At 37.5% G+C, this 26,685-nt stretch overlaps 1 protein-coding gene across 4 annotated transcripts in view; it reads right to left on the bottom strand.

Moving 5' to 3' along the window:
- ppp2r5ca (protein phosphatase 2, regulatory subunit B', gamma a) overlaps nt 1–26,685 on the bottom strand; it is a 45,169-nt gene that overhangs the window by 9,467 nt on the left and 9,017 nt on the right. For 2 of the 4 annotated variants that reach the window (XM_066694494.1, XM_066694495.1), the window contains exons 4-10: nt 5,382–5,581; nt 3,288–3,398; nt 2,850–2,942; nt 2,630–2,760; nt 1,693–1,752; nt 782–890; nt 39–92 (exon numbers count right to left, since the gene is read on the bottom strand). In XM_066694494.1, coding sequence (XP_066550591.1) covers nt 39–92; nt 782–890; nt 1,693–1,752; nt 2,630–2,760; nt 2,850–2,942; nt 3,288–3,398; nt 5,382–5,581 — 758 coding nt within the window. Of the gene's footprint in view, nt 1–38; nt 93–781; nt 891–1,692; nt 1,753–2,629; nt 2,761–2,849; nt 2,943–3,287; nt 3,399–5,381; nt 5,582–13,621; nt 13,821–26,685 lie in introns of those variants that run through there. The other 2 variants (XM_066694496.1, XM_066694497.1) reach the window with 2 other exon arrangements.

Below are 26,685 nucleotides of genomic sequence, written 5' to 3'. Positions count from 1 at the left end.
ATAAATAAATAATCAATTCAGATGTAGACTTGACTTACTGGTTCAGTGAGAGTGCTGTCCTTCTCCAGAAACTGAACGACACAGTATGCCAGCTGAAAACCAAGAAACAGGAATGGAAGATTTTGAGTTTGAGGTTTTGAGGTTTTGTTTCAAACCGTGAAATTATAACAGAGAAAACAAACATCATCACTTAAGAAAACCGTCTGTCATTCAAGGAAAATAGGTTTCACACAGTGCTTCAGTCACGTACAACCTGATCAGTCACGCAATGAGATGAACACACGAGTGCACGTGGCGTGCATTTGTATGACTGTCTGCTCTGTTCACTTTTGCGAAGCACTCTTCTCAGCTCACAAATTGTAGATGTCAGGTTATGTCAATATGCTAGTCTATTTTCAGGACACCAACTTGTAGGCCTAACTGTTGTAGGGAGTTAAGTGGAGCATGGGTGTGCTTGACCTTAAAATAACCTTTTGTACAGAAGAAACGGCATACACTAATTTTCTCTTTCTGCCTTTGACGGCAGACTTTACAACCAGCTAAGGTCACAGTTGATACAAGCTTGATGATCTCACCTTAGATCCCATTGACAAGTAAAATCATTCCTTGACCCTAATTGGGCAGTAACTGTAGGCCACTGTGTAGATGGGAAGCAGGAAGGGATGTATTTATTTTAATCTTATGTCACCTTCCGGTACCACACCTAATTCATACATTTAATTTTGCAATGAACCTTGAAGAACACAGTTTAAATAAATGAACAAATAAATGAACAATTTACCTGTGGATGGTAGACACTAAGTGACTTGACTTTGTGCAAAGGTAACAAAACTTTCAATAAGAAAATCTTGTGCTCTTCTTTTAATGGTAAGGCAAATCCATTAATTATACTGCAAAAGAAAAAGGAAAACAATCATTAGGTTTCCTTTTTCATTTTCCCTAAATTAAGTAACATCACTTCTAAGAATGGTGCATATGTGGGGTGCTTCTAAAAATAAAGCATTTCTAGACAATAAAATGCAGAAAAATATTTAACTTAGACATATTATCTGCGTGAAAAGCTAAAAAGAGGGGAAAACATTCACATTGTCTAATAGGCAAAAGCAAGCAGAGGAAATTTGCAAACCACAAGTTAAATTTAGGGCTGTGAATATCTGTTAATATCCAACATTATGCAACAAACATGAATCACCACATACACCTTGGAGCAACAAATACAAAATTATTTTTAGTGATGGAAATTTAACTAATGACTAATCATGAGAAGACAAACTGATTATGCTTACCGTATAGCACATATAATTACATAAATACTTAAGTGTTTTTAAGGAAAACACCAGATCAGACCTGTCAACAAGATACTTACACCCAATTTAAAATTGAATTATGGGGAATAAATACATCCAAGGTCCATTTAGATTCTTTGGTAATTTTGGACTGACAGATTTTTAAAAATATTTTATAAAAGGTTTCTATTCTACTGCCAAGGTGAAGTTTAACATAATTTTACTTCCCGAGTAAGGAACCACACAGACATATGTAAGGTTTAAGAATGTGTTTGGGAGTCCTACATGAAAGCAGAATGAATATAAGACCAAAACCAAATATTAATGTGTCATCCTGTAACACTAGATCTTCACTATTCTGATTCTAGGATTCTAGCCTCAGGCATGACTTGTACCAAAAACATACCTTCCCAATATCTCCAGTAATTCAGCTATTCCATTATGACGTTCCGTTTCATAAATGAATCTAGGAAAAAGTAAAAGAATAAAGTTATACATTTTGGATTCAACCTTAATGCAGAAAGAAATCACTTTGCATGTATGCACTCATCAATAAACTGAACACATAAAGAAATATTTTCAGCCAATAGGAACTTTACAAAAACTTCAGGATTTTTTTCTTCTTAGAAAATCTTCAATGATCATACAGGGTCGCACATAATTGTCTGCCTGGCGCAGGTGCCAACTTCTGTTGGGCAGGCTTCTTCTCTAGTTTACATGCCCAACGGGGCAAGTGATCATTTTAACATAAATACCGTCTATATTGACTTATATTTTCCATTAAAAATTTAACCTCAATAGAACAGTTTTCCTAGCAATGTCATCTCGGCTGATTTGTTTATATCGGAAACCAGACACTTGACCATATTTGGCAGTCAGCAGTCCTCCACAAGTTTCCTAATGAACTACCGGTACATTCGTGGCCAATCAAAGGAACGTCAAGCATGAGATACATGCTGACGTCAGTGGGTGAATGGAGATATCGACTAACATGTTTGGCTAACATTTTTTTTTTTACATTTGGGTTTGCCAAATATATAAGAAAAGATTAAAGCTGAGAATGATGAGAAGGATTTGACTTGAAAGAAACAGAAGCTTGAATATATTTTGATATGTTTTTCTGTTGTTACAGTACAATGTCATAGATTATATTCCTAGTCTGTAGAAATCTTTGTTTTGTATTGTTTATCCACATCTCTGTAACCCAACAGATTCCTTATAACCATGCATAACCTTCACGGAAAAAGTCAGGCAGGTATATTTTTGGGGTAACAAGTAAAATTTCAAGGCACCTGCCCTGCTGCTAATTAAAAAAATAATGACAGACCCTGTCATATACTCACCTATAAAATATATTATTGATCTGTTTTCGGATGTATGCTCTTAGGCCCAGAAATTTCCCGTAGATTCTGTGAAGAGTGGTTTTCAGGAAATCTCTTTCCCGGGGATCCTCACTGTCAAAGAGTTCTAACAGCTGAATGGGAAGAAACAAGTCAGTGGAAAAGGTCAGTCCTACAAAATGTTTAAAAAAGGAAAAATAAACTTAGGATGTGCACCACTTACCTGTAAAACAAATTTCTGGTCAATGTATTTCTTAGCTATATTTGGCTGAAAGTCTGTAGACTCTAAAAACCTAAGGAAAAATTCATACACAAGCTGGAAAACAAAAGAAAAAGTAACGAACAGATTAGTATAAGGATTAAATAGTAGAATTTCATGTGGTTCCTGAAACCAGATGAGCAACATAAGAGGAAAGGTGTCATGTCTAACTTTGTGTGACCTAGTGCAGTTATCTCCTGAGAAAGCCTGTGCAAAACCAGGTTTACATTTATGAGAACTGGAACAGTCAAATAAATTAATGAGGGCATTTAGCAGAATACTGTGAAGATATGAACAGCAAATCGTCTCACCACAAATCAGTTTATTATCATTCTTGTATAGAAAACCTCAGCCAAGATGTTTCCATCAAGGGTTTCTATACATGGTGGTCAGAGCAGATACCTGTAGATGTGGCCATGCAGCTTCGAGTGTTGGCTCATCTTCTTCTGGATCAAATTCAGCTCCTGTTGGATTGGAGGATGGTGGCAATGTCCTAAACATGTTGATTGCAAACTGGGGAAAAAGACAAAAAGGTCAGTGTCAAAAGGTAAACTTTCCACCAGCTGATTTCAGAGTTGGTCTCTTATTTTCAAATAGCATGAATGTGTAATAGAGAAACACCAGTGCAGAAAGCATGGATTTACAAACATGGAGGGCCAAAGACCCAATTGCACATGGGCTTTAAGGCAATTAGCCTTGCAAGCATGTTTCAGTGAAATTAAGCAAGTTTATAGAACACTCTTGTAAGGTCTTTTTTAGGGGACATGGCATAGTTGAGTACTCACACAAAGTGTGTACCAAAGGATTTCGGCTGGATCCAAAGACTTATCCATTTAACTTAACTTGATGGTGATACTGATGTTCAAATTGTACCCATCAGCTACAAATGCTACTGCCACTGCAGCAGAAAAAACTCAAGCAGCTGTCTTTAAAACAACGCCCTGCTTTATTCTGGACTACATCGCTTTCATTAACTGGGGATCTTGTGTTCCATTTCTAAACTTGAAAGAATGTGTTAACCATTTGCCACTTAATTTCTATGAGCTGCAATTATTCAATGCATTCACTTGGGTAAGATGTTCCTTTGGAGTCACAAGTGTTTAAGTACACAATATTGCAGATGTAATGGTTTACATACAGTCAAGAGTGAAATTAATTTAAGGTGGTTTACCCTGGATTTTGTGTGTGACTGTTTTGCAACAGTACCACTTCGTGGGGCAAAATATAAGAATGGATATGTGCATGTTGTTTTAATTTATGTTTCATGTTGAACAACGAAACCGAAGACCAAGTTGAATTTTGACCGCAGCATTAATTATGTTTGGACCAGAGATCAATGAAGCCTTGTATATTTCTGATAACAAAGCTGTAATATTTTAAACATTTAACCTAAACTGAGCTTTGAAGAGGATGTATACACTGATCAAGATATGCTTTCACCCCACTGGAAGCAAATAATAATACATTCATTAGCATTTGCACCAATGTGGATGCTTTGATGATAAAAGAGTCGAACTTCAAAGTAATTTATATTCTGAAAAAGGAGAATCTAATGCTGGACTAAGTATATTTTCATGCTGATTTTACAGTGGTCTATATATTTTTGCCTCTTGCATTGATCTAATAAAGCACGATCGTCTTACAATTACACCTTCAATAGTAGCCATTATGCTAAGCAGGAAAAGAAACCGCTTTGATAAAAATCAAAGGATTGTGATTTAGCTACCAGCCAGGACACACTGAATAACTAATTAAACATCCTGCAAAGACTGTGCATCAATAGGCAGTTTTAAAGCCTGAAAACCAACTACAATTGGTGATGTTGGACATATATATTTAAATGATGCAGTCAGGGGAAAAAACAAAAACAAATACGGTTGTTCAGAAGTACTACCTTCCCGACAGCCTGCTTTGCTTAAATTCTTTCCTCAATGAAACATGCGATTCAGTGTAAACCTTGGAAGTGTATTTGCATAGAATGCCTCTGAAAATACAAAACTGTAATATGTTTTAATCAAATCTGTACATCTCTTCATGTACCAACACACTGCAAAAAACAAACACCTGGTATGCTAGTTTATGCTAGGCAAATATTATAAGAACACAGTAAGATCATTAGAAAATGCTGAATTTAACAGATTTAAAAGGAATTATTACTTAAGCCAAGCTGATTGGGTGTGATGTCAATGATGTATATTAAGACGAGATGCAGTATGCCCCAATATAGATGATGACTATTTAGTGCCCTAGTTAGTGGAATTAAGTCTACATCAGCCCACGGCACCTTCATGCAACTGTCCTGTATTTATTGTACGATCAGCTGATTCAATGCATTTACAAACAAGTATTCTATAATTTATATCCATAAGGTTTTACAATCTAAAAAATGGGAAACCAAGTAAGTGGCTATTAAAAGAAAATGACAGCAGCATATAAAACGATTCTCCTTCTTTAGATCAGAAATAACCCTTTAAAAGCAAGAAACTTGTCACTTACCATATGCACTACTTCTGGGTATATGGGCTCTGTGATTACATTTCTGTTGTGCGTGATGTATTCTACCATCTCACTCAGAGCTGCCCTCTTAACCTCCTTCCATTTCAGGTCACTTAGTGGGTCCGAGACAAAGTCAAACAGGACACAGCACTGCCGAAGCTTCTGCACGAACAGCTTCTCTTGTTCTGCGGGAGGGACATCTGGAAGAAACACGTATGTGAAAAAATAAAATAAAAACACAGAACTCCCCCATTATAATACCGGTTACAGTTAAATGCATGTCTATAGGTTAAGTATAAATATTTCCCTAAGTTGGAGAATGCCTGGACCAAATGTAACAACCAACTACATAAAGTTGATAGAGGAAGAACAAAACATTTACTTATTTACAAAAAAGAAAAGCACTTGATGGAATTTGTAATGACGGATTAAAACCAAAACAAAAATGCGGTTATGTACAATTTGTCAATTTCCTGGCGATTTGAGTGTAACACATTATTGAAACTGAGAATGTTTACTGGGAAATCGATTGAGAGGAAAATTGAGAAGTTAGTCATCACACTTCAGAGGAAGTGAAACTGACTATAACAAGGGTTCTGATGATGAACAGCTGCAGGAAACACTGAAAAACAATGACTGGGTCAAAACCAGGACTTACTCTTCAAGCCAATAAAGTTAATTTTAAGTTCCCTTCAGTTCAGTGTAGAAGCTGATAAAATGCATTTTGAATATGAATGTGCATTCTGTAAAGGTCTCCCACAGCTTATGTTGGGAAGATATATGACAAACGAAAAAAAAAAAAAATTCAACAACAAATCCAAGGAACCCTTCATTATGATTCAGTTAGAAAACAATGTGCTTTCTGGATCAAAGAAGAGTCAAATGGTTAATGTTCTCATGAAATCCTTATTTATAGCTGAATTTGCATTTAATATAAAGTATTTAAGTAGACAGTTAAATCTCTGAATACACGAAGTTGCCAGGCTCCTTAAATGTGAAAAGCCTACTGAACCCTGACTTAAGATGCCACTTTGTATAAATCCACCAAACCAAGGCTATAGACTGTCTTGAATCCAGTTGTCATTCGAATGATCTTCGATGCTGCAAATTAAACTGAGCACAGAGCAGGGAAGATGGAATAGGCCTTTACCTTGTGATTTACTGGGTAAATTAATTATGAAAACTTTAACCACCCAACTCCCCATAGTGTTCTGAGTTGCAGATTCAAAGGGAAAGGATTTCAAATGAACATAGTCCAACTGCAATTGCCTAATACAAAATACAGAAACTGGTCAGGTCAACACAGGTGACATTTAAGCAAATATGTCAAATATACACAAAAAAGTGTTTCACTTCAACAGACACTTTTTTATTCCCTTCCAATTTCTGTTGTTAAAACTCTTCTTGTTGCAGCAGAGAAATCAACTAACAGAAAAGCATGGTGACGGGATGTCAACAGTAAGTTGTAGAATGAAGTCAGAAATATACCAATGTGAACAAATAATTCAGTGCAGTGTGAAATGGAGCTGGCAAGCATTACAAAAACTGTATGGAGCACTGCTCTCAAATGCCTGCATTATGTAGCTGCAGTGAACAACAAAGTGGAAATTAGCAACAGGACTATTTAATCTAAGAAAGCTATACAGCATTAAAAGCTAAACTCAATGGGAGCTTTCGTCAATGTTGCTAGGAGACCGCCTTGGCGCAGACCTCTTGATCTGGTAAGGTGGTGCTGAACGAGAACAGGTCCTGAATAATGCTGCAGTTTTTCCGATGCTCAGAGATAAACTGTGGAAGTCTGTTTCCAAAGTAAGAGCAGGGCTTGCATACTGACTGGATTCTCTGAGTGACTCCCAAAATACATGCAAACAGCAGAAGGAGACTAATGAATGTATTTTATTGACAAAATAGTGTTAAACACGCCATAAAAAAAAGTTTTCAGGGATCTGCTTTCTTGAAAACAAGTGTGTGACTGTGGCACCCTAGAGTCCATGCGTTAATAATAAATCTGACTTGTGTGAGTTTAAAGTGTAGCGGTGGCGCAGTGTGATTGAACACTAATTGCTCCATGCCCCACGCACAAACTGAATGGTTTTTAATAAAATGGGCACGGATGATTTTACAATAGATGATATACAATGTAAATGAAGCAGAACCTAGCCTGCCAGGGAGGCAGTGTTTAGTCCCCTCTTCCTTCACAAACTGAAGAAAATACAATTCTGTTTAGTAACACTGATTATCATATAGATTGGGTTTCTCTTTGCAGCAAGGTTAAACAATGCCTGCCTGGGTACCTGGGGTGAGAGCATTTCACTTATAAGCCAGGAAACACAGTCAGCTTCAGTTAACCTTGTTGCTAAACTGGGTAAACTAATCCAAAATGCTAGGGTTGATGCCACTGCTGTAATGTTAAGGATGGGTAATTACAGCTCTTGACAAAGTAGAAGAAAACACACTGCAATGAAAACAAAGTTAAAACAAAATGTTGCTGATATTTTACTCAATTTCATTGTCAATTTTCATCCAAGTGTCTTTGACAACTAAAATAAATACATAAATGTAAAAGCTTTGCGGAGAGTTGCAGTGTTGCTTCCTACATAGCACACACAATATATTTCTGAAGTAATGGATTAAGCATGGTACATCAGTACATTATTCATGAATAAATATCAGTCCACAGATTTATAGTTAAGAAGCTTGCAATGCAAACAAATATAAACACACTGGGTCACACCCTCATTTCCTGTTCCTCGTTTAGATTTTCTATTTCAGCAACTGAGAAACGAAGACCAAGAGCTCCACTGAGATTAAAGGGATGTTTTTAATTGTATGCACATGCAGCGTGAGCAGAGGCCAAACAAAGCACATTAAGGTGTGGGGAAAAATATAGAAAGCTCGTTACAAAAACAAAACAATGGGAGTGGAAGGTGCAGGTTTAAAATGGCATCAAACATTTGTGAAAGAAAAAGTAACAATATAAGTAGAGAATGTCAGTGGTATTGCTGATCGTTCTCCACAGAGAGATTTTCACAACACCGGAAAACATTACTATGCAACAGTTAAGATCTGAGATGTTTTTTCCCCCCCTCAAGCCACCCCAATAAAATACAAATGAGGCAAAGCTAAGAACAATGGTGTCACTGCACATAGGGGACACCAATGAAGCTGTGGCACAAGACCACCATGCGGTTTAGTAAAAATGTGAAGAATAAGCCACCGTTAGACTGTTAATGATTTAACGGTCTGAGTATGACGTTAAAGCATCAAACTACCGCCACTGTTGAAGCTTAACACTAATTACTTTGCAATAGTGAGGAACAAAGCATAACACACAAAAAAACACAAAAACAGCTATTTTGTCCTTGGATTTATATATTTTTCAGTTCCTTTAATCTAAATGATAAATCCACTCAATTTGTAGCCTAATTATGAATAAGAAAATGTAACAATCACATGTGGGATGCCCAGTCTCTCGGGAGCCTGTCCCAGTCAATGCTAAATGAGTGCATGAATGAATACAGACATAAAAGTCTGGTTTGGAAATGTGACAGTCTTTTATTGGTATAGGAACTAAATGCAGGTTGAAAAACGTGAGGCAATTAACCAGAGAATGAAGTCAAGACATAATACTTCTTTGTATCAATGTTTGCCTGGATAACCACATAATTAACTACCACACATGCTACTTTCTAGATTTGTTTCAGACCTCCTCGGGCAATTTAAGGTTAGGCCATTTAATGTACAGTAACCTTCTATATTAGCATAAATTCTGCTGTCTCCTCAGAACTGTGGCACCACTAATTGTATTTAAACCATGGTTGTCTTCTTCCTTATCATTGGCTGAAGAAACCCAGATTTTCTATGAAATTCACAAAACTGCACCATTCATGGCAAACATCCACGAGCAAGAGTAAAAAGTCACCTACATACCCTTAACATACAGAGCTTGTGTTTAGTGCTCAAGCTAACCTCTTTCAGATTCACAAAATTCATACATGGCAAGATTTGGTCTAGAAAATGATTGATGTGCACAGTGCAATCGTTTTTATAAGCGTCAGATATCTGCAGCAGGCTTTCTGAAAGTCCTGGTTTAGTAAAGATCCTTATTTCAGTTCAGCGCTTTCTTCTCCATCAAGACTAATGCTCATGTATGTTGGAAGTTCATTACTGTTTAAATCAATCAAACCATCTGCCTGTAAAGTCATAATAAAATAAGTTTCTACCTAATGCAAACCCATCCTATACAATTGTATTAATTTGTGACGGATGGTTGGCACAAAGATTTGATTAGGTCCTGACCGATGTCTGCATGTATAAAATATTCGCTGCAAAGCTAGTTATGTAAAATTAGGCCCAAACTGATTTGCAGTGAATAGTTTTCGGGGTCACTTGTGGCAGTTTAACGCTGGTCATTTAGTGTGATTTCAGTACCACTGATTTTTGTGATGCATCTAGGCTGAGGGCAGGAAATTTCATTTGCAGAAGCAAGAATGTTTTGAGCAAAAAAGTTCTCACTTGAAAAACAAAACTATGTGAAATTGGTTTCTCAGTCTACAATATGTCATAAGTTTTAAAAATGAATGAGCTCTACCAAACAGGAACCTAATCTTGTATGTTAAATTACATTTAATATATGGTATAGGATTAGCTGGGTTTGTTCCACGTACCATACTATTGTCTAAAGACTGCAAGCACAGCTCATTTGTTGAGGTTATTCAGCTGCAATTCCCATAATGGGTGATTTTCATTTCCTGACGGCCACAAATCGCTACATTGTGAATCTCCCCATAAAGAAACAGTCCCAATTACAGAAGTTGTGATCCTCTTGTTCTTTTCTGAAAGCTCGGTATCATTGTCATGTGGAATTAAATGCTTAGAAAGACATTAATCTTTCTTTCTCTGCATCTTTTAATATCACAAATCAAAAGAAAATTTATAAAAATTATGACATCCAAATGTTTTTGCAACACCATTTTTGAGAAGAAAAAACTATTTTGTCACATTAATAGATCATAAGCCTGAAGCTGCTCCCTGCATGCTACTTTAGCCAATCACCCTTGCATTGCTTAAGAAAAATAGCATTATTCATACTTAAGTCTGTGTGTGTGTGTGCGTCAGAAGATGATTCAGTACCTGTCATAATGTGTTCAATATTTGTTTAACCTGAAAGCCTGTGCTCACTCTCTTTAGGATGTAAATTATACAGGAGGGGAAGAATGGTTTAACATTCAGAAAAATATATATATTTTGACGTACACTACTTGCTTAATTTTAAAAGCATATACCCACATCACAGACAAGACTGGAAGCATAATAATAATGTTAATAAAGAATACAGTAAAGGAGAAGACAATTTAGATTCAGAAGGCTAGAGAGAAAATCAGGAATTCATTTTGACTTCCGTTCTGTCAGCAACACTTCCACTGGACTGGAATACAGTATGACTACTCTGAGGCACCCCTCAAAACAACACACACAGCACAGCCGACTAATTGTTGAGTTTGTCTTCAGGAAACAGGCCAGGAGAAGGAAATTAATGCATTAAGCAGCTTTTCCTTTCAAAATAGTCAGCTGGGATACCACAAAATAATGCTTGAGCTTGTGTGAATGAGGGAGAAATATAGTACAAGATGGGTGTGAAAACTGAACCGAGATCTAAAATGCATAGTTGCAAAACAACTGAATTCCTAAATATCACATTTGGTCTGTGCATGCATGTTCTGGGGGGGGGCTCTGTATAGGTAAAACACCACCAGCAGCCCTGATATTTCTGTACAAGGATCTCCACATGCTAGTCGGGATTTTCAGACCTCACACTAGACCAGTGATCGAATGTGGTCAGGCAGGAATTGAAGCACTGCAGTGAGCTGTAGTCCTAAACAATGCCATAACTAAGAGATATTCCTCCAGCCCCCAGAGGTATATGGGAACTGCATGCTACTACTACTATCACAGCTACTAGTACTGCTTTTCATTTAAAAAAATGTGTTTTTGAATAAGTAGACCTTATTTACTTTATTAACATGTCAATTCCTAGTTATATTTATTTTAGTGAACTAGAATATGGTATGTTTTATTAAAACAAACAAAAAATCATATTTGATTACCTCAAATTCCATTTAAATCATAGCAGTGACCCTGCTATTATGTGCTAATAAATAAAAATAAAACTGCTAAGAGTTAATGTCTGATAAAGTGTAAAAGTAACTTTTTAAAATAATGTTTAAATGGCAGTTTGTGTTGTCCTTCTGTGTTATTTTGAAGCAAGTCATCAGGGCTCTATTATAGATTAGAAATGGTTTTCACAAGCAGCTGAGGGCTCAAGTGCTGCAATTATGGCCATCGTTATGGAGGCAAACGCAGCTTAAATACAGAGCTGAGGGGCAGAACTAGCTTACCAATTTCCTTTGGGATTTCTACCAAATGCACAAGCAAAGGGTCTGCAGTACTGAGAGCACCAACTACAGGACAGCAAGGAAAGGTCTCTTCAGCGTTGAAAGAAAACATGCTTTACAATACAGAACGTGGCCTTCTGGTCTCTTTACATGCTCTGAACAAAGACTGGAGGCTGGGAATACAGTGAAGCATAGGTTCAAAAGGTCTGGCCTGTAGTTTCATCATCTCTGACCTTCAAAGGAATATCCGTCAGCAAAAGAAACAAAAAAAAAAAAAATCTAACCATGGTGGCCAGAACCATCCTCAACCGTGAGCTGATGCTAGAGGTTGGTTTTGTTGTTGTGAATACAGACCACACAAGGGCAATGCCGATCATACGGTGTCCTGCAGCTACAACAAAATCATGGTGAAGTTCAGTTCTGCTGCACGCATGAAGTTATTCCTAATTCTCAAGTTCCACCAACTGGACCAAGTTTGCTTGCAGACTGATCCAATTACATACCACTGATTCAGTTTCTGTACATGCCTAAAATATTCAAGACTGTACATAAAGATAAATATCCATGTATTCCTTATGGCATTTATGCTATCTTACTTTCAAATGGCAGCTGCTGTCGTTTCCCCCGGTAATTACTTCAGTTAGAACATGATTTTCTTGGAGTGCAGTTTTTCTTCCATTAAGTTGAAATGGCTAGACATCTCCAAAGCATAAGCTATTACCCAAGCAATATTCAATCAGTTCTTCTGATGGAAGGGTTTTTGTTTTTTTAAATGGTAGCACAAATTGAAACATTCTTTAGTAGGTCAAATTGTATACACAACCTGAAACCGGCCAATGAGGACAGAGTGCTCTTAAAACACAAGCTATGAAGACATCTGATCAATGCCACCATAATGAACTTTACAAATTCTCCCTCCCTCTAGTGCTTCTGAACCACCCCCCAACCCAGTTTTCCCTTTTTTTTTTTTCCTTCTCTCCAAATTACATGCAGAGCAAATTAGATGCAGAGCTTACAAATGGCATACAGACATGTACTGAATAAGTTACTTGTAATTTTGTGGTTTACAGAGTGAGCTTGTTTTTTTTTTTGCCCCTTTTTCATTTCTCTTTACTTATTTGTTCAGTTCACCTCCGCATCTTCAGTAGACATTCAAGAGGGCGGTATGTGGTAAAAAACTCCTTACCCCCCCACTGCTTCAATACTATATCCTTCAATCTAAATGTTTATGTACTGCGATCTATTTTTGACAAAGCTTAATATACAAAAAAAAAGGAGAGGAATAAAAAAGAATAGGGACTGGGGTCATTCTGCATATCACCGAACCGCTGAAGCCTGCCACTCTCTACAGCATGGTCATTTTTTCTCCCACAATGATTCAGAGCGAAGAGACACAAAGTGCAGCGGCCACCTGCCTGCTAAGGATAATTTGTGCCGAGGTGAACTCAGCTTGTAACAAACCACTGAACACAAACCACACCGTCTGAGCAGAGGGCTGTAGTGCCCTACCCCCACACAACACCCTTCCAGGGCCGTGACTTCACTTCCTTTGACATCACAGGGGCTTGATGGGGGATGGGAACGCCAGGGCAGAAAGCAGTAAAACCAGCTTTTTAAGCTATGCATGCAATGCTTCGGTAAAACCTATCATTCTTTTTTGCAACACAAACACCAGATTTCCAAAAGCAACCCTCGTACGCTTAGCAGATCCCCCCCCCCCCCCCACAGCGACACCACACTGTAAAGAGCTTTGTCTGTAGCTTATCTTACAATCACCAAGAGGAACAGAACATATATGGCAACGCTCTTTTCTCAGACAATGAGACAGAAATGAATACAACTCACCTCTGAAGTGCATAAGGGCCACGGGCTGGAAAGGCCCATTTGAATTAGGTGCATCCACGACCATCCTGCTGCCAGCTTTATTACATGTCAACATCTATGCTCTACCAGGAAGGCAATCCACTTAAGGCAAGGAACCAGCCTCCATTTTAGCACAAAAACAGAACAGAAAATGAAGCTCCCTGCTGCTGGAGGGAACTAGCTAGTTAGTGATGTCACCAGCCAGGAGGAAGCTGGTTGGCCAGCCACAACTACAAGAAATGACACTAACAAAATGCAAATAGAAAGCACTGACGATTGGCCGGCAGAGCAAGGAAAGGCAGAACATTTAATCAGATTAACGCTCTGCCTCCATTCATTTGTGACTTCTAAGTATTGGCTCCCTCCCCAAGAAGCAGAGATCTGATGATTCAAACCGTTCTACTTTGAGCAGAAAATACTATGGAGCACTCATACTATTAACCTTGACTGACAACAGAATGTATTCCTTCTTTACATTTGTACATTCCTAAGCTAATAACTGCAGTAACCAGCTCTCAAGAAAACCCTTAAAAAGAGAATCTGGAAATCTACAAACACACTAAATAGTGTATATGCAGATATATATACACACACACACACATTAATACTCAAGTATACACACAAATATATACACAAACATACACAATTAAACCTTCTGAAAGATTTGCTATTGATACACTTTTTTTTTTTTGAGTGTACACCTGTATTTACTTACTAAAATCAACCCTTATTTACACTTCAAAAAGAGTATGATTAAATCTGGAGAGTACTATGCATGTATGAGAGGGTAGAAATTCAAACTAGCTATTCCATGTTTTAACAACAAACAGGTCTGTTTGCCTTTTGTAAAAGTGTTTAGTCAACCACTGTAGAAAATTAAACATTTTTTTGCTTCTATTTCATATGTGGTTTCACACTTCATTTAGCCCATTCCCATGCATGTGTTTTTATCCTAGAAGTAGACAATTCATAATGTTTCACACATCAAGCCAAAACTGATTCCACAAACATAGTCATAGCTATTTTCTACCCCAAGCTGGTTTCCCTGATGAGTTGCCCTGATCAAAAATGAAAGCCACTGCTTTATGAAAGGGAACTGTAATGGTGTACTCCTCACAATATTTACCAGAATATTCCCTGGGAGGCTAATAATGCAAAAGTGAAAAGGTATTGACTACTTTAACATGGCATATGCGTGGGGTCAGGTTTAATCTGCAATACACCCATCAGGTTTCAGCAAAATCCGGGATATATGAACATTACCCAGCCTTCACTGTCATCAAACCATATTTCAGATCCTTTTAATTCTAAAAACACAAAATTTTACATTTTGAAGATCAGATGTGTTCTCAGCAGTAGCAGAAAACAGTAGACAATTTTTGTTAAAGGAACTTATAAAGAGAGCTGCTTTGTGCAAAACAATTCTCAACTTTTTATGTTCTTCAGAAAGTAAAACTATATCAAAAGTATGATAGACATTGTAATTTTTTCCATTCACCATCATTAAATATTTAATAAAGCAAAATTGCCATTTATCTACCAGTTACTGGTACCATATTACCAGTTATCTAAAAACACTACTGTAGAAAGTGTAGCAGCTCTGTATGTTTTGACACTGCTGACACTCTATTGAACACTATATATAAAAAATCTCTACAGACAGACAAATATTTGTAGAAGTAATAACTTAAAATAGACATTGCAATTATTCAGGCTTTGGTCAAGATGATATAGTTTATGATTAGATTAGATCTGCAGCCATCCCAAATAATATGCTGTGAATTAACAAGCATAAGAATTAGTAGCCACAATGTGAGTTTTGAAAATGAATTAGCAGACAACCACAGTAAATACTCAGCGCTCTGCTTCTCACATCAGTATTTTTGTAATGTATTTTCACCCTTAAAGGCAACAAGCTTTAGATTTTAACTTCCATTCTCCTTCTGGGGTACAGGATAACATTTGAAGTCGCACTACTTAAAATCAACATAGAACGACAACTCTGCACATAGTACTGCTGCAAGAAGGAGGGAACACAGAACCAACCCTGCACGGACTGCAAAAACAAAACGGGATATTGACAGCACATCTGGAATTTGAACCTATGAACTTTAGCAACCAAGAAAAACAACACTATTCCAGTGCAAATGGTTCTCCAGTATTGAGCACACATTTTTTTAATACTATTCATAAAAGGTAATATAGGTTAATAAAAATACATGAAACGCCATTGTCTTCCAGGTTCCAGATTGATAATATTTTAGCTCTCCCTCTCCAGTGATCCTGACAGGATTACAGTGCTGTGAAAAGTGCAATTTGAGCCCATTTCTGCTTCTGGGATTCAGACATTTAATTTTGAAACCAATTCTGTTTTAAGTTCTGAAATGCAAAATAAAATTCCTCTCTGATGGTGTGAGGCCAATGATTAGAGCCTATTCATTAGACAGAAGAGCTTTATTAGATAGTAGGAACAAATAGAACACAAAACTATTATACCTACCTAAACAGACTGACAACTGTCCATAAAACACTGGCAAGAAAGTGGTTATAATTAAAGGTCTCAACAGATCTCGAATAGAAATTTTGTAGATCAGGGGCACCTGAAGCATTTACCAATCCATGCCAATCATTTACAAGAAATACATCCAGACACATCTGTGACATTTTTAAATCATGCGAGAAAACAGGAAGCCACAATGAAACATTATTAAGCTGCGACAGTAACCACACAGCAGGCTTTATACACCTACGGTCAACTATGTGCTGCTTAAAAAGTATTTCTCCATCAGACAAAAATTAAGTAAGATCATTTAAACCTTCAGAGAAAAAATAAAAATAAAAAAAAATAATATATATATATATATACACACACACACACTCACCTAAAGGATTATTAGGAACACCTGTTCAATTTCTCATTAATGCAATTATCTAACCAACCAATCACATGGCAGTTGCTTCAATGCATTTAGGGATGTGGTCCTGGTCAAGACAATCTCCTGAACTCCAAACTGAATGTCTGAATGGGAAAGAAAGGTGATTTAAGCAATTTTGAGCGTGGCATGGTTGTTGGTGCCAGACCGGCCGGTCTGAGTATTTCACAATCTGCTCAGTTACTGGGATTTTCACACACAACCATTTCTAGGGTTTACAAAGAATGGTGTGTAAAGGGAAAAACATCCAGTATGCGGCAGTCCTGTGGGCGAAAATGCCTTGTTGATGCTAGAGGTCAGAGGAGAATGGGCCGACTGATTCAAGCTGATAGAAGAGCAACTTTGACTGAAATAACCACTCGTTACAACCGAGGTATGCAGCAAAGCATTTGTGAAGCCACAACACGTACAACCTTGAGGCGGATGGGCTACAACAGCAGAAGACCCCACCGGGTACCACTCATCTCCACTACAAATAGGAAAAAGAGGCTACAATTTGCACAAGCTCACCAAAATTGGACAGTTGAAGACTGGAAAAATGTTGCCTGGTCTGATGAGTCTCGATTTCTGTTGAGACTTTCAGATGGTAGAGTCAGAATTTGGCGTAAACAGAATGAGAACATGGATCCATCATGCCTTGTTACCACTGTGCAGGCTGGTGGTGGTGGTGTAATGGTGTGGGGGATGTTTTCTTGGCACACTTTAGGCCCCTTAGTGCCAATTGGGCATCGTTTAAATGCCACAGCCTACCTGAGCATTGTTTCTGACCATGTCCATCCCTTTATGACCACCATGTACCCATCCTCTGATGGCTACTTCCAGCAGGATGATGCACCATGTCACAAAGGTCGAATCATTTCAAATTGGTTTCTTGAACATGACAATGAGTTCACTGTACTAAACTGGCCCCCACAGTCACCAGATCTCAACCCAATAGAGCATCTTTGGGATGTGGTGGAACGGGAGCTTCGTGCCCCGGATGTGCATCCCACAAATCTCCATCAACTGCAAGATGCTATCCTATCAATATGGGCCAACATTTCTAAAGAATGCTTTCAGCACCTTGTTGAATCAATGCCACGTAGAATTAAGGCAGTTCTGAAGGCGAAGGGGGTCAAACACAGTATTAGTATGGTGTTCCTCATAATCCTTTAGGTGAGTGTGTATATATATATATATATATATATACCTCCAACATTTTGGAATTTAAATTAATTAGGTCAATTTCACCCTCTTGTTTATCACTAGCTCTGTCAACAGACAATGGCCTACAACCCAGAAAAACTTTCACACCTTCTACTGTCACACTAGATTATCATCACAGCTTTGAGTACATAGCACCCATTAAACCAATGCTGACCTTACAGGCCTTTTGTTGTTTGGGGGCACGCTGTTACAGATTAATATTGTTCTGTTTTATAAATTAAAGTTTCTTTTCAAGATCCTACAGTTCTCAAAAAAAAAAAGTAATAAATAAAATAAAGCAACCACAATTCATAGCAGGTTGCTGGTGGAAGCCTGACTTCAAACTCTCACAGCACGTCAGGTGAGACAATTAGTCAGCACATGTTTTGAATAATGAGAACATCCAACCCCATCTGTTGTCCAAAACAACTGTATATGAACAGAGAAATATCAGCACAAAAAAAGAAAAGGTAATCTAACACGGCCTGTGTGTTGGGATAGGGTAAGAATACCTACATTAGAAGTATTAGGGCAGTATCTGCCATATCGTGCAATCCATCTAGGATGTAGAAACTCAGTGATCATATTAAATATTATTAACAACAACTGCTACTAGAAGGTAAATTAATTTGATGCTGCTCTAAAAACCAAAAGGTTAATTTGATGCAATTTTTAACTTAAGCATATGTTACAACAATGTGAGGTGATGTTAGATGGGAAACACTAAAACATTTGGCTCTCTAAAGTCCCCTTACAGCACTCCCATTCTCACCCTTGCATCATTACAATGCACCTTTTTATTGATTTCTGGTTTCCAAGCAGCAGTTTGTTTTGTGAAACACTGATGTGAAACTAATTTGTAAAATATTTGTATTTCACAGAAGAATCAAATCAGAACTGTGCACAATTAAATGCCAAAGACATTCTGAAGGCAAATGCGAGGTGATGGTACAATTCTACAGCCTTGCGTACAAAGGATGAGTAAGTAAAGGATTATCCATATAGTAAGATTTCTCCTGTATAAATTAAATATATGTGAAAAAGGTTACTTAAATTATTTTGAGGGAGGACGAAAAAAAAATGACAAAGTTTGGAAGCAGAGATGCTAGAATCTGTACAGAGATGACAATGATTGTTACATTTGTACCAATTTTAGGTTATGAAAACTTGTAATCAGCCCCCGCCCCCCCCAAGGTAAAACATTAGGAACACTCGACCTTCCAGCTTTTGCACATTTATTCCCAGTTATTGTTTATAACCTCTTGAAAGATATCAAGCTCATATTTCAGGAATGAATGCTGATGCAATAGGAAAAAAAAACACAACCTTGCAATCTCAGCAAACCTCTGAATTTCAGTAGCTTAGGGGAGAAATAAAAACGAAAAATCTTATACATTGTCAAATTACACAGTCTCTGAAGATGACAACTTCTGATGAGACTACCTCTGACGTGTCTACAGTCTACAAAAAATTAAGCCAACAGCTGTTAACATCTGCATTTTTAATTAAGGAACAGACTACTTTTAAACTGAGACCATGCAGAGAATGCTCCCGAGTTTCAGGAACTGAATTCATCCAGAAGATCATTACATAAGCCTAACTTAATTAAATATACATGACTGGAAGGCAACAAAATAGCTGGTTGCATGAAATGTGCATTTTAAAAAGGTTGAGTAAAATTAGTTTTGTGTATGCAAATGTACTATATGAAATGAAAGAACATGGATGGGTAAAGGTACAATGCAGGTTAAAAATGCAACAATTACAATATAGACTCTATATGAGTTAAACGATTAAAAATCAAGATCATTAGAAGGCCAGGTCTTGCTGAGAGCTGTTGCATGCCGCTGACCGGGCACTGTGCTAGTTCCCGTAAGTGTCATTCCTTTCCATAACCATAGCAACCGTAAGGGAGCGTCAGCAGGAAGGTTGCTAGGGGTTACGGACTGTACGAACACTGTTCTGTTGGGAAAAACTGGACTCTTCTACACCGCACACCAGATCTGTAGTACAGTCCCCTTTCACAGTGGTATTGACTGTGAGTGCCAATCTGTGATCGGCATTGTATTTATGAGCTTGCATTGACAGATAAGAAAATGCAAATACATCTTGTAGGTGTATAAGTAGCTTTCTTGTAATTATTATTATTGAGAATAACACATCATTCTTGGCCAACCTAACAAACTTTTGTGACTGTAGGTAAAGCAGCTGTAATACCCAAGGCAGATGTGTATACGTCTATGATCTGGCCAAGTTTCTTCTCCTATTCCATGGGTTTCGTAATCTTGAAAGTTAAGGAGCTATATTAACTCAACAAAAGAGGAAGATACTTTCCATTATTATGATATTGTTAGGGATTCTTTTTATTTATTTGAGTTCATAGGTCAATAATGTAACTTGATAAATTCTGAGAAAATAGTCTATAAGTCAAGAAATTAAAGGGAAGAAGCATAACAACAGATACTGCTCAACAGCTTCACATAAAAAGCTCTTTCATGTCTCTTCCAGGCTCATGTGCTAGCTTATCTTGTACACAGCCTTACGTTTTGCTATCAGGATCCTTAACAAAACAAATGCAAGAAAAGCTTTTTTGTTCCCTGCTCCCCCAGGGGTTCCCTTCTATTTAAACATTTATGAATTCTGCGTTTGTATACTGGTATTGTACTAAAAATATAATTCCTCTCTCATTCATCGCGTGGTAAGCTTATCATGCCGATAAATATTTCGACTTGGCATTAAGCAGACTTCCCAGTTAAAAGAAGTGAAGTGTTTATATTTAAACAGACTTGTAACTTTAAACATGTTCCCTTGCATCAGTTAAGATCATAAGCACAAGATTAAAGAGCTGATTACACTGCAGTATTCAGTCTGTTTTATATACCAGACGTTTCACTGTAATTTCTGTATTAAGAGTAGAACATAATTCAAAGTTTTAACAGCACTTAATGCCTATATGATGTTAAGTGATAAAGAATGATGACATGCTGAACTGCATTAGTTCACAAGAAACAACATCTGTAGGATATACATACATACTGTGTGGTGAAGACCTTCACCACACATGCTAACATGCATTGGAAAAAATAAACACTTATTTTTATAAAGAACTTCCTATAATGGACGCACATGCTTTTTGTTGCTTAGGGCTGTTCGGGGGAGTAGAGAGCAGTATAGCAAACACCACTGGCCCCACATTGTGTAGCACATTTGAAACATTCAGAAATCTAGACAATTTCAATACAGTATTTAAACTCACCTAACTTAAATTATAGACCATGAGGGTGGTACTCCCCTGGGGTTTCCCATTCCTCCTGCCAAGACATGCTTCTCTCCCTTTCTGGTCTTCTTCAGAGTAATACACATGCAACAGCTCGGACCGCCTTCGCAGGACAAGGGCACCACAACGGTCTCACTCTAATAACCTCTCCTTTTTTCCATGACAATGATCACTCTGAAGTATGAAGTGGTGTTGCGTGTTCAATATGTTCAACTTAACATAAGTATGACCTATTACTCTAGTGTAGCACACCTTTAAGACTGATGCCACATATGGAGGAGCAAGATATCACAAAACATCTTTCATAAGTTTATTCATTTATTTCAAATGCAGTTAAGAACATTACTTGATGTAACGAACCCATCGGCAGGTAAAATGTTGCCTTTTGTTTTACCAAACAGGAGCTGTCTGTTAACACAAGTGGGGAGTAGAAATTAGAAATACAGGTTATTTGACTTTCTTTTTAGGGAAATTGTGTATTCTACAAATTATCACACAATGTAAAAAGCATTATGGAGATGCTATAACTGTGACTTTGAAATTGTTCCAGTCAAGTTTCTGAAGGTGAACCAGGGCCAACTGATGGACTAAATGTTACCACAGCAAATACAATTAGCTGCTGCACACCTTCCACTGAGTAATCCTCCACTGTATAGTAACCTGCAGCTGAAATACTGTGCAATAACAATGCCAGTCTAGGCAGCACTTCTCAAATCAAGGCAGCAAGCCAAACACAGATAAACTACCAAGGGGGAAGATTCAAGGGACACTTTCCATATTTAAATCACTGCACTGCATTCTCATTTCAGAGAAGCCAAAAAGTACACATTTACTCCATTACAAAGTACATGTAAGTTCCACAAACACTTAAAAACATCAACAAAAATGTTTTATTAGATGTCAAATTTTATAAAAACGTAATACCCTAACAATAATCAATATAAAAAATGATCACAGGGTCACTTGCAGACTACTGGGCTCAGACATGATCATTAAATGCAAAAAAACAAAAGCAAAACAACCCAAAAAGCAGCTGACTTAAGAGAGCTGCACACTTAGTCACCATGCCTCAAAACCTCCAGCCAAACCAAACTATTAATTAACCTAATAATGGCTCACTTGTAAAGTTACTAAAAGGAGCCAAGTCTTTCAACATTTCCCATGATTTATTTTCTCTCAAAGCAATGGGCAATGCTCCACAAAAGAAAAACGAACAACTGAACAAACACATCAAAATGGACCATGTATTACACATTACCAGGTGCTTAATTTCATACTCAAGTGATAAATGTTCAAAATAGGCCTACATGTTTCCCCACGTAGTCTGCTGGCAACTAACTGCCGTCAGTGTTAATTAACCGCTGAATAGAACATGGTATGGTAGGTATTGCGGGCAGGTAATTTAATGGTTAAATCGACCTTGGTTTCATTCTCCGGCTTGTCCACCGATAGTGGGAAAGAAATCAGTCACCAACAGATGGCAGTGTGACCGCAGACAAGCACAGCATAAATCTGACATTAAAAAAAAAAAAAAAGGCAAGTGCAGTATTTTGGTTGGCATTCACTGGCCTCCTGCCAACAAACACTACAGCATCATATTTCCAGCCAAGTACATACTTTTGGGTCACCACCATCAAGCACTTTGTTAAAGTGTCATATGAAGTCTTGTTTTCCATTACTTATCTGGTATGTGGGTAGGTGTTATCTTGAGCTTATTGTCAAAACGGTTTAAAGGTTTTTAAACATCATCTTTATTAGATTTCAATAACACTGCTGAATGCAAGAAAAATAAGTTAATAGATCAATGCTACTCAGTTTGTTTGCAATGATGTACAGAGATGTGCAGTGTTGTTCTTATGTATGCACTATACGTCAATTTGTAGATTGTATGCATCTATTTTATTCCCATTTTATTCATTTTCAGATTTACTGTGACAATCTTAAATACTGTAACATTTTGATGAAGCCTGTTGGCAGCTTACAGATACAGAACAGGCATTTTAATGATTACAATATCTATATTTGTTACTGGCAGTAATACAATTCTTTAAAACAACTGACCTATTAGTGGGTCACAGGACAACTGTTCCACTTAGATACTGTACATTTTGTGGTTGTTGTTTTTCCCCAGCACAATATTTTATATTCACAAGTACTACCCCAAGAGGAATAGGTGCAAAAAATAACAGCACAACATAAGGGAAAGACAAAAATAGTACGTAGATTGTTTCTTGCAAATCATAAAACTACTGTGGAAAAACAAAAACAAAAAAAGCAAGAAACACAAAAAGGTAAACCACAGCTACACTGGAGCTGGTTAGTCAGTCGGCTGTGTGGTAGTGAATTTGCCTTTCATGTCTTCGAACCTCACCTGGGATGTGTCAGTTCTAAAGTCATGTGCTCCTCATCTAGCTGAATGTAAATAGTGTTCCTTAAAACAAATATCTGCTTAATCCTCCCAGTTTGTGCTGTGGATTCTGTATTGCATTTGAATGTCAGCTCCTGCATATACACAGAATTCCTGTTTAATGGAGAAGAAAAACTACAGTGCAGCCTCACAGTGGGAGATTAGTTTCAGTTGAGGGATATAAAAACCTAAAGAAATAGGTGAGCTAGTTCCATCATTAAATATGTAATTTAATTAAGGAAGGGAAGGGAATTAACAATGCTGATTATGCATGTGTGGGATGTAGTGTGGCACGGTAGCAAGGCAGTACAGTATTGGTAGTTTCTCTGTGCCATAATAAAAGTGGTTTACAATATCATGAGCTGTATAAGGTGGACAGGGCTTTTATCTTGTCTGGTCGACCCCCCACTGCCGTGCTTCTAAGGAACTTCAAATGGAGGAAGATTCTCTGGCGTGATGTCGAAGTAGAACTGGTGCTACCACCTTTTCAACTTTGGAAAGCAGTACAGGCACATGCACAATAATCCACATCTATTATAAACACACACGACCCAAGCGCACATTTCTCTTACTGGATTTCCTGATACAGAATGGTAGACAAAAGTATACAAGCACTATCGGACATTTGTTCAAGCAGGCAAACTGATCATCTTGACAAAGATCAACAACACAATTGCAACCTGACCGTCTTAACACAGCAGTCATGCTATTGAGCAACACAAACACACGCAGATGCCTTTTCATGTTCAAATTTCAGCAAGCTGCTGGCATTGGATATTTGCCTGGCCTGTCCACCTTAATGTATGAGTGCAAACATGCTGAACACAGAGTCTTGCCGACAGTGTAATTATCAGTGTAACGCTCTTAAACGATACTAAAGACGAGGCGTGTATTTTATTAACAAGTTCCCAATTTTGACAAACTATAACTAGGTTGTGGAAGAGTATAATGTACCACTGAGGATACTCCCACTGGCACATAGCATCTGAAAGTTTTACACAATTATCTTGGATTTTCCATGAAGATGTGCTTGGTACTTTAATTTTTAATGCTTTATCCAGTTTTTTAGGGTGATATATTCCCCCATTGTATTTGTATTCAAGATATTGGAATGTTTTGCTAAGGTGATGGCTGTGTGGGGAAATACATTTATACTTTCCAACAAACTAGAAATACACCAGGCTGTTTTGGAGATCCTGATGCCATAAAACCCCGCAAATATGCAATAAGTCCATTACTACTATAGTAAATCAGCAGGTACTAAACAGCTGCTAGGGCACTTTAAGGTTCCTAAATTGGGAAATGAGCAGAACTCAAGAATGGAGAGACACTTGTTATAATTACACAGTTTTGTGATACAGGTGTGAATAAAATAAAATCTAGGTATAAATCCCCCAACATGCATTCCTTATCCTTCTCTCCTCTAGTCCAAATAGAGAAACACAAAAAGCAGATTTAGTGCTTCTTGTTAGTACCAACCATTTATTTCGTTAGCCTGGCGATACACCGTTACCACACTGCAGCCTGTAAACATGTCACAACACTGATTTGTGTGCTGGTATTAAAGGTTTTCATGTTCTGACATGCTAAAACAGCTTTAACCTCTGCCACTAAATTCCTGAAAAACAAAGCTACAACAGAGCAGAAAGCTGTTGCAGAAGCAGCGTTATTTAATCTTCTTGGTACCCGCATCTTACGTTTGACCAAATACAACAGAACTGGAAAGCATTTAAGGAAAAACAACTTTCATCTAAAAAATATTTATTTTTAATGTTTATGCCCTTAGTGTCCTGGAAAAGTAAAGGTTTATTCAAAGTTGTTTAATGTTTTTAAAATGCATGTAAATTATGGATTAATCACTGATTCATTGAGAAAAAGAAAGATGCACAAATATAAAAGCGTGGATCAGAAAAAGATTGTGTAGCTGCTTTGCCACGGCTCTTAAATATATTGTGGTCTTTTTCTGGTTGGATTCAAAAGGCCATTCTACTGCTGAGACAATGGCTTTGGGGTATATTATGCCAGACTGAATATAATAACAGTACAGGGGAAAAACGGACAGGCTAGAGTGCAAAGTGACACCCCAGTGTACCTAATAAATCGGGCAATCCTCAGTCAGACCTGCATGCTGAGAAGACAGATTTGACAGTAAAAGAGTAAAGCATGGCATTCCTATAGAGACACGTTAAAAGGGGAGGAATAGAAACATCATTAGTTTCTAATCACGGCAGAGCTGTAATTATTGCTCATTACCCGAGTTGCCAGCATTGACCGCGTCTGCTCTGGAACTCGCTTTTCCCAATTGGGTCATCCAAGAGACAAAGCAATCTAATCAGGATTCAGCTGCTTAAGACATTCGTGTTCGCAATATGGGATGATAAGAATATTAGTAATGTATGTAGAAGGTGCAGGAATTAATAGCATGAGCACGCCTGTGGTTACAAAGAACTTCTCGAGACTGGCTTCACACCTTCCATATGGATTGAGATGAAGGCAGACAATGCTCCCAGTTATGCAAAAAAAAAAGAGCAATATAAACAAGACTATACACAGCAACTATGAATAGGAGTGTAATCATAAACACAGGAGCATTATTTTAATATAGAGAAATGTACGTAATTTGTTTAGGATTCTTCAGTGGTCAGATACATTTTCCCCACTGAAAAATACAGGAATGGATTTTCTCTGGACCAAAGGTACATTTGTATTATTTTCTGCACCATCCACTGTTCACTAAAGATGTAAAATCTCAGGCTGTTAAATATTTTTGCAAATAAAACTAAAAGTATGAAGTACCATCTTTCCAGGTACACATATATAAACTTCTTGTGGTTCCACTGCGCCAGTACAATTTTAAAAAGCATTCCTGACGCAGAAAGTATATTTTAGTAAACATGAGCACTTTCAGTCTGTAAACTTCAAAACGGTATCTGGGGCAAATCCCTCATCACACCAGCCTGCCTGTGTGACTGGTAAATCACTGAGGAGTCTTCAGGAAACCTACATTTAGGAAATACTGTAGTTAACAGAAACAGCACCAATGTGAGAGAAATTCTCCCACAAGCCAAAAACTGCACAAAATCAGATTTCATTTAATCATGCTTGTATATCATGGGAGAATCAATTTTTATTATGAAAGACTCCATACACGTCTTGACCATGACCATTAATCTATACAGCACATTATAGTTAGGAAATTCTCTAATAAATGTGATTAGATAAATATTTCCACTAGATAAGACAC

Source organism: Amia ocellicauda, chromosome 21, assembly GCF_036373705.1.
Source record: "Amia ocellicauda isolate fAmiCal2 chromosome 21, fAmiCal2.hap1, whole genome shotgun sequence".
Taxonomy (NCBI): domain Eukaryota; kingdom Metazoa; phylum Chordata; class Actinopteri; order Amiiformes; family Amiidae; genus Amia; species Amia ocellicauda.
The sequence above is the reverse complement of the archived record's forward strand: the minus strand, read 5'-3'. Positions and strand labels throughout refer to the sequence as shown.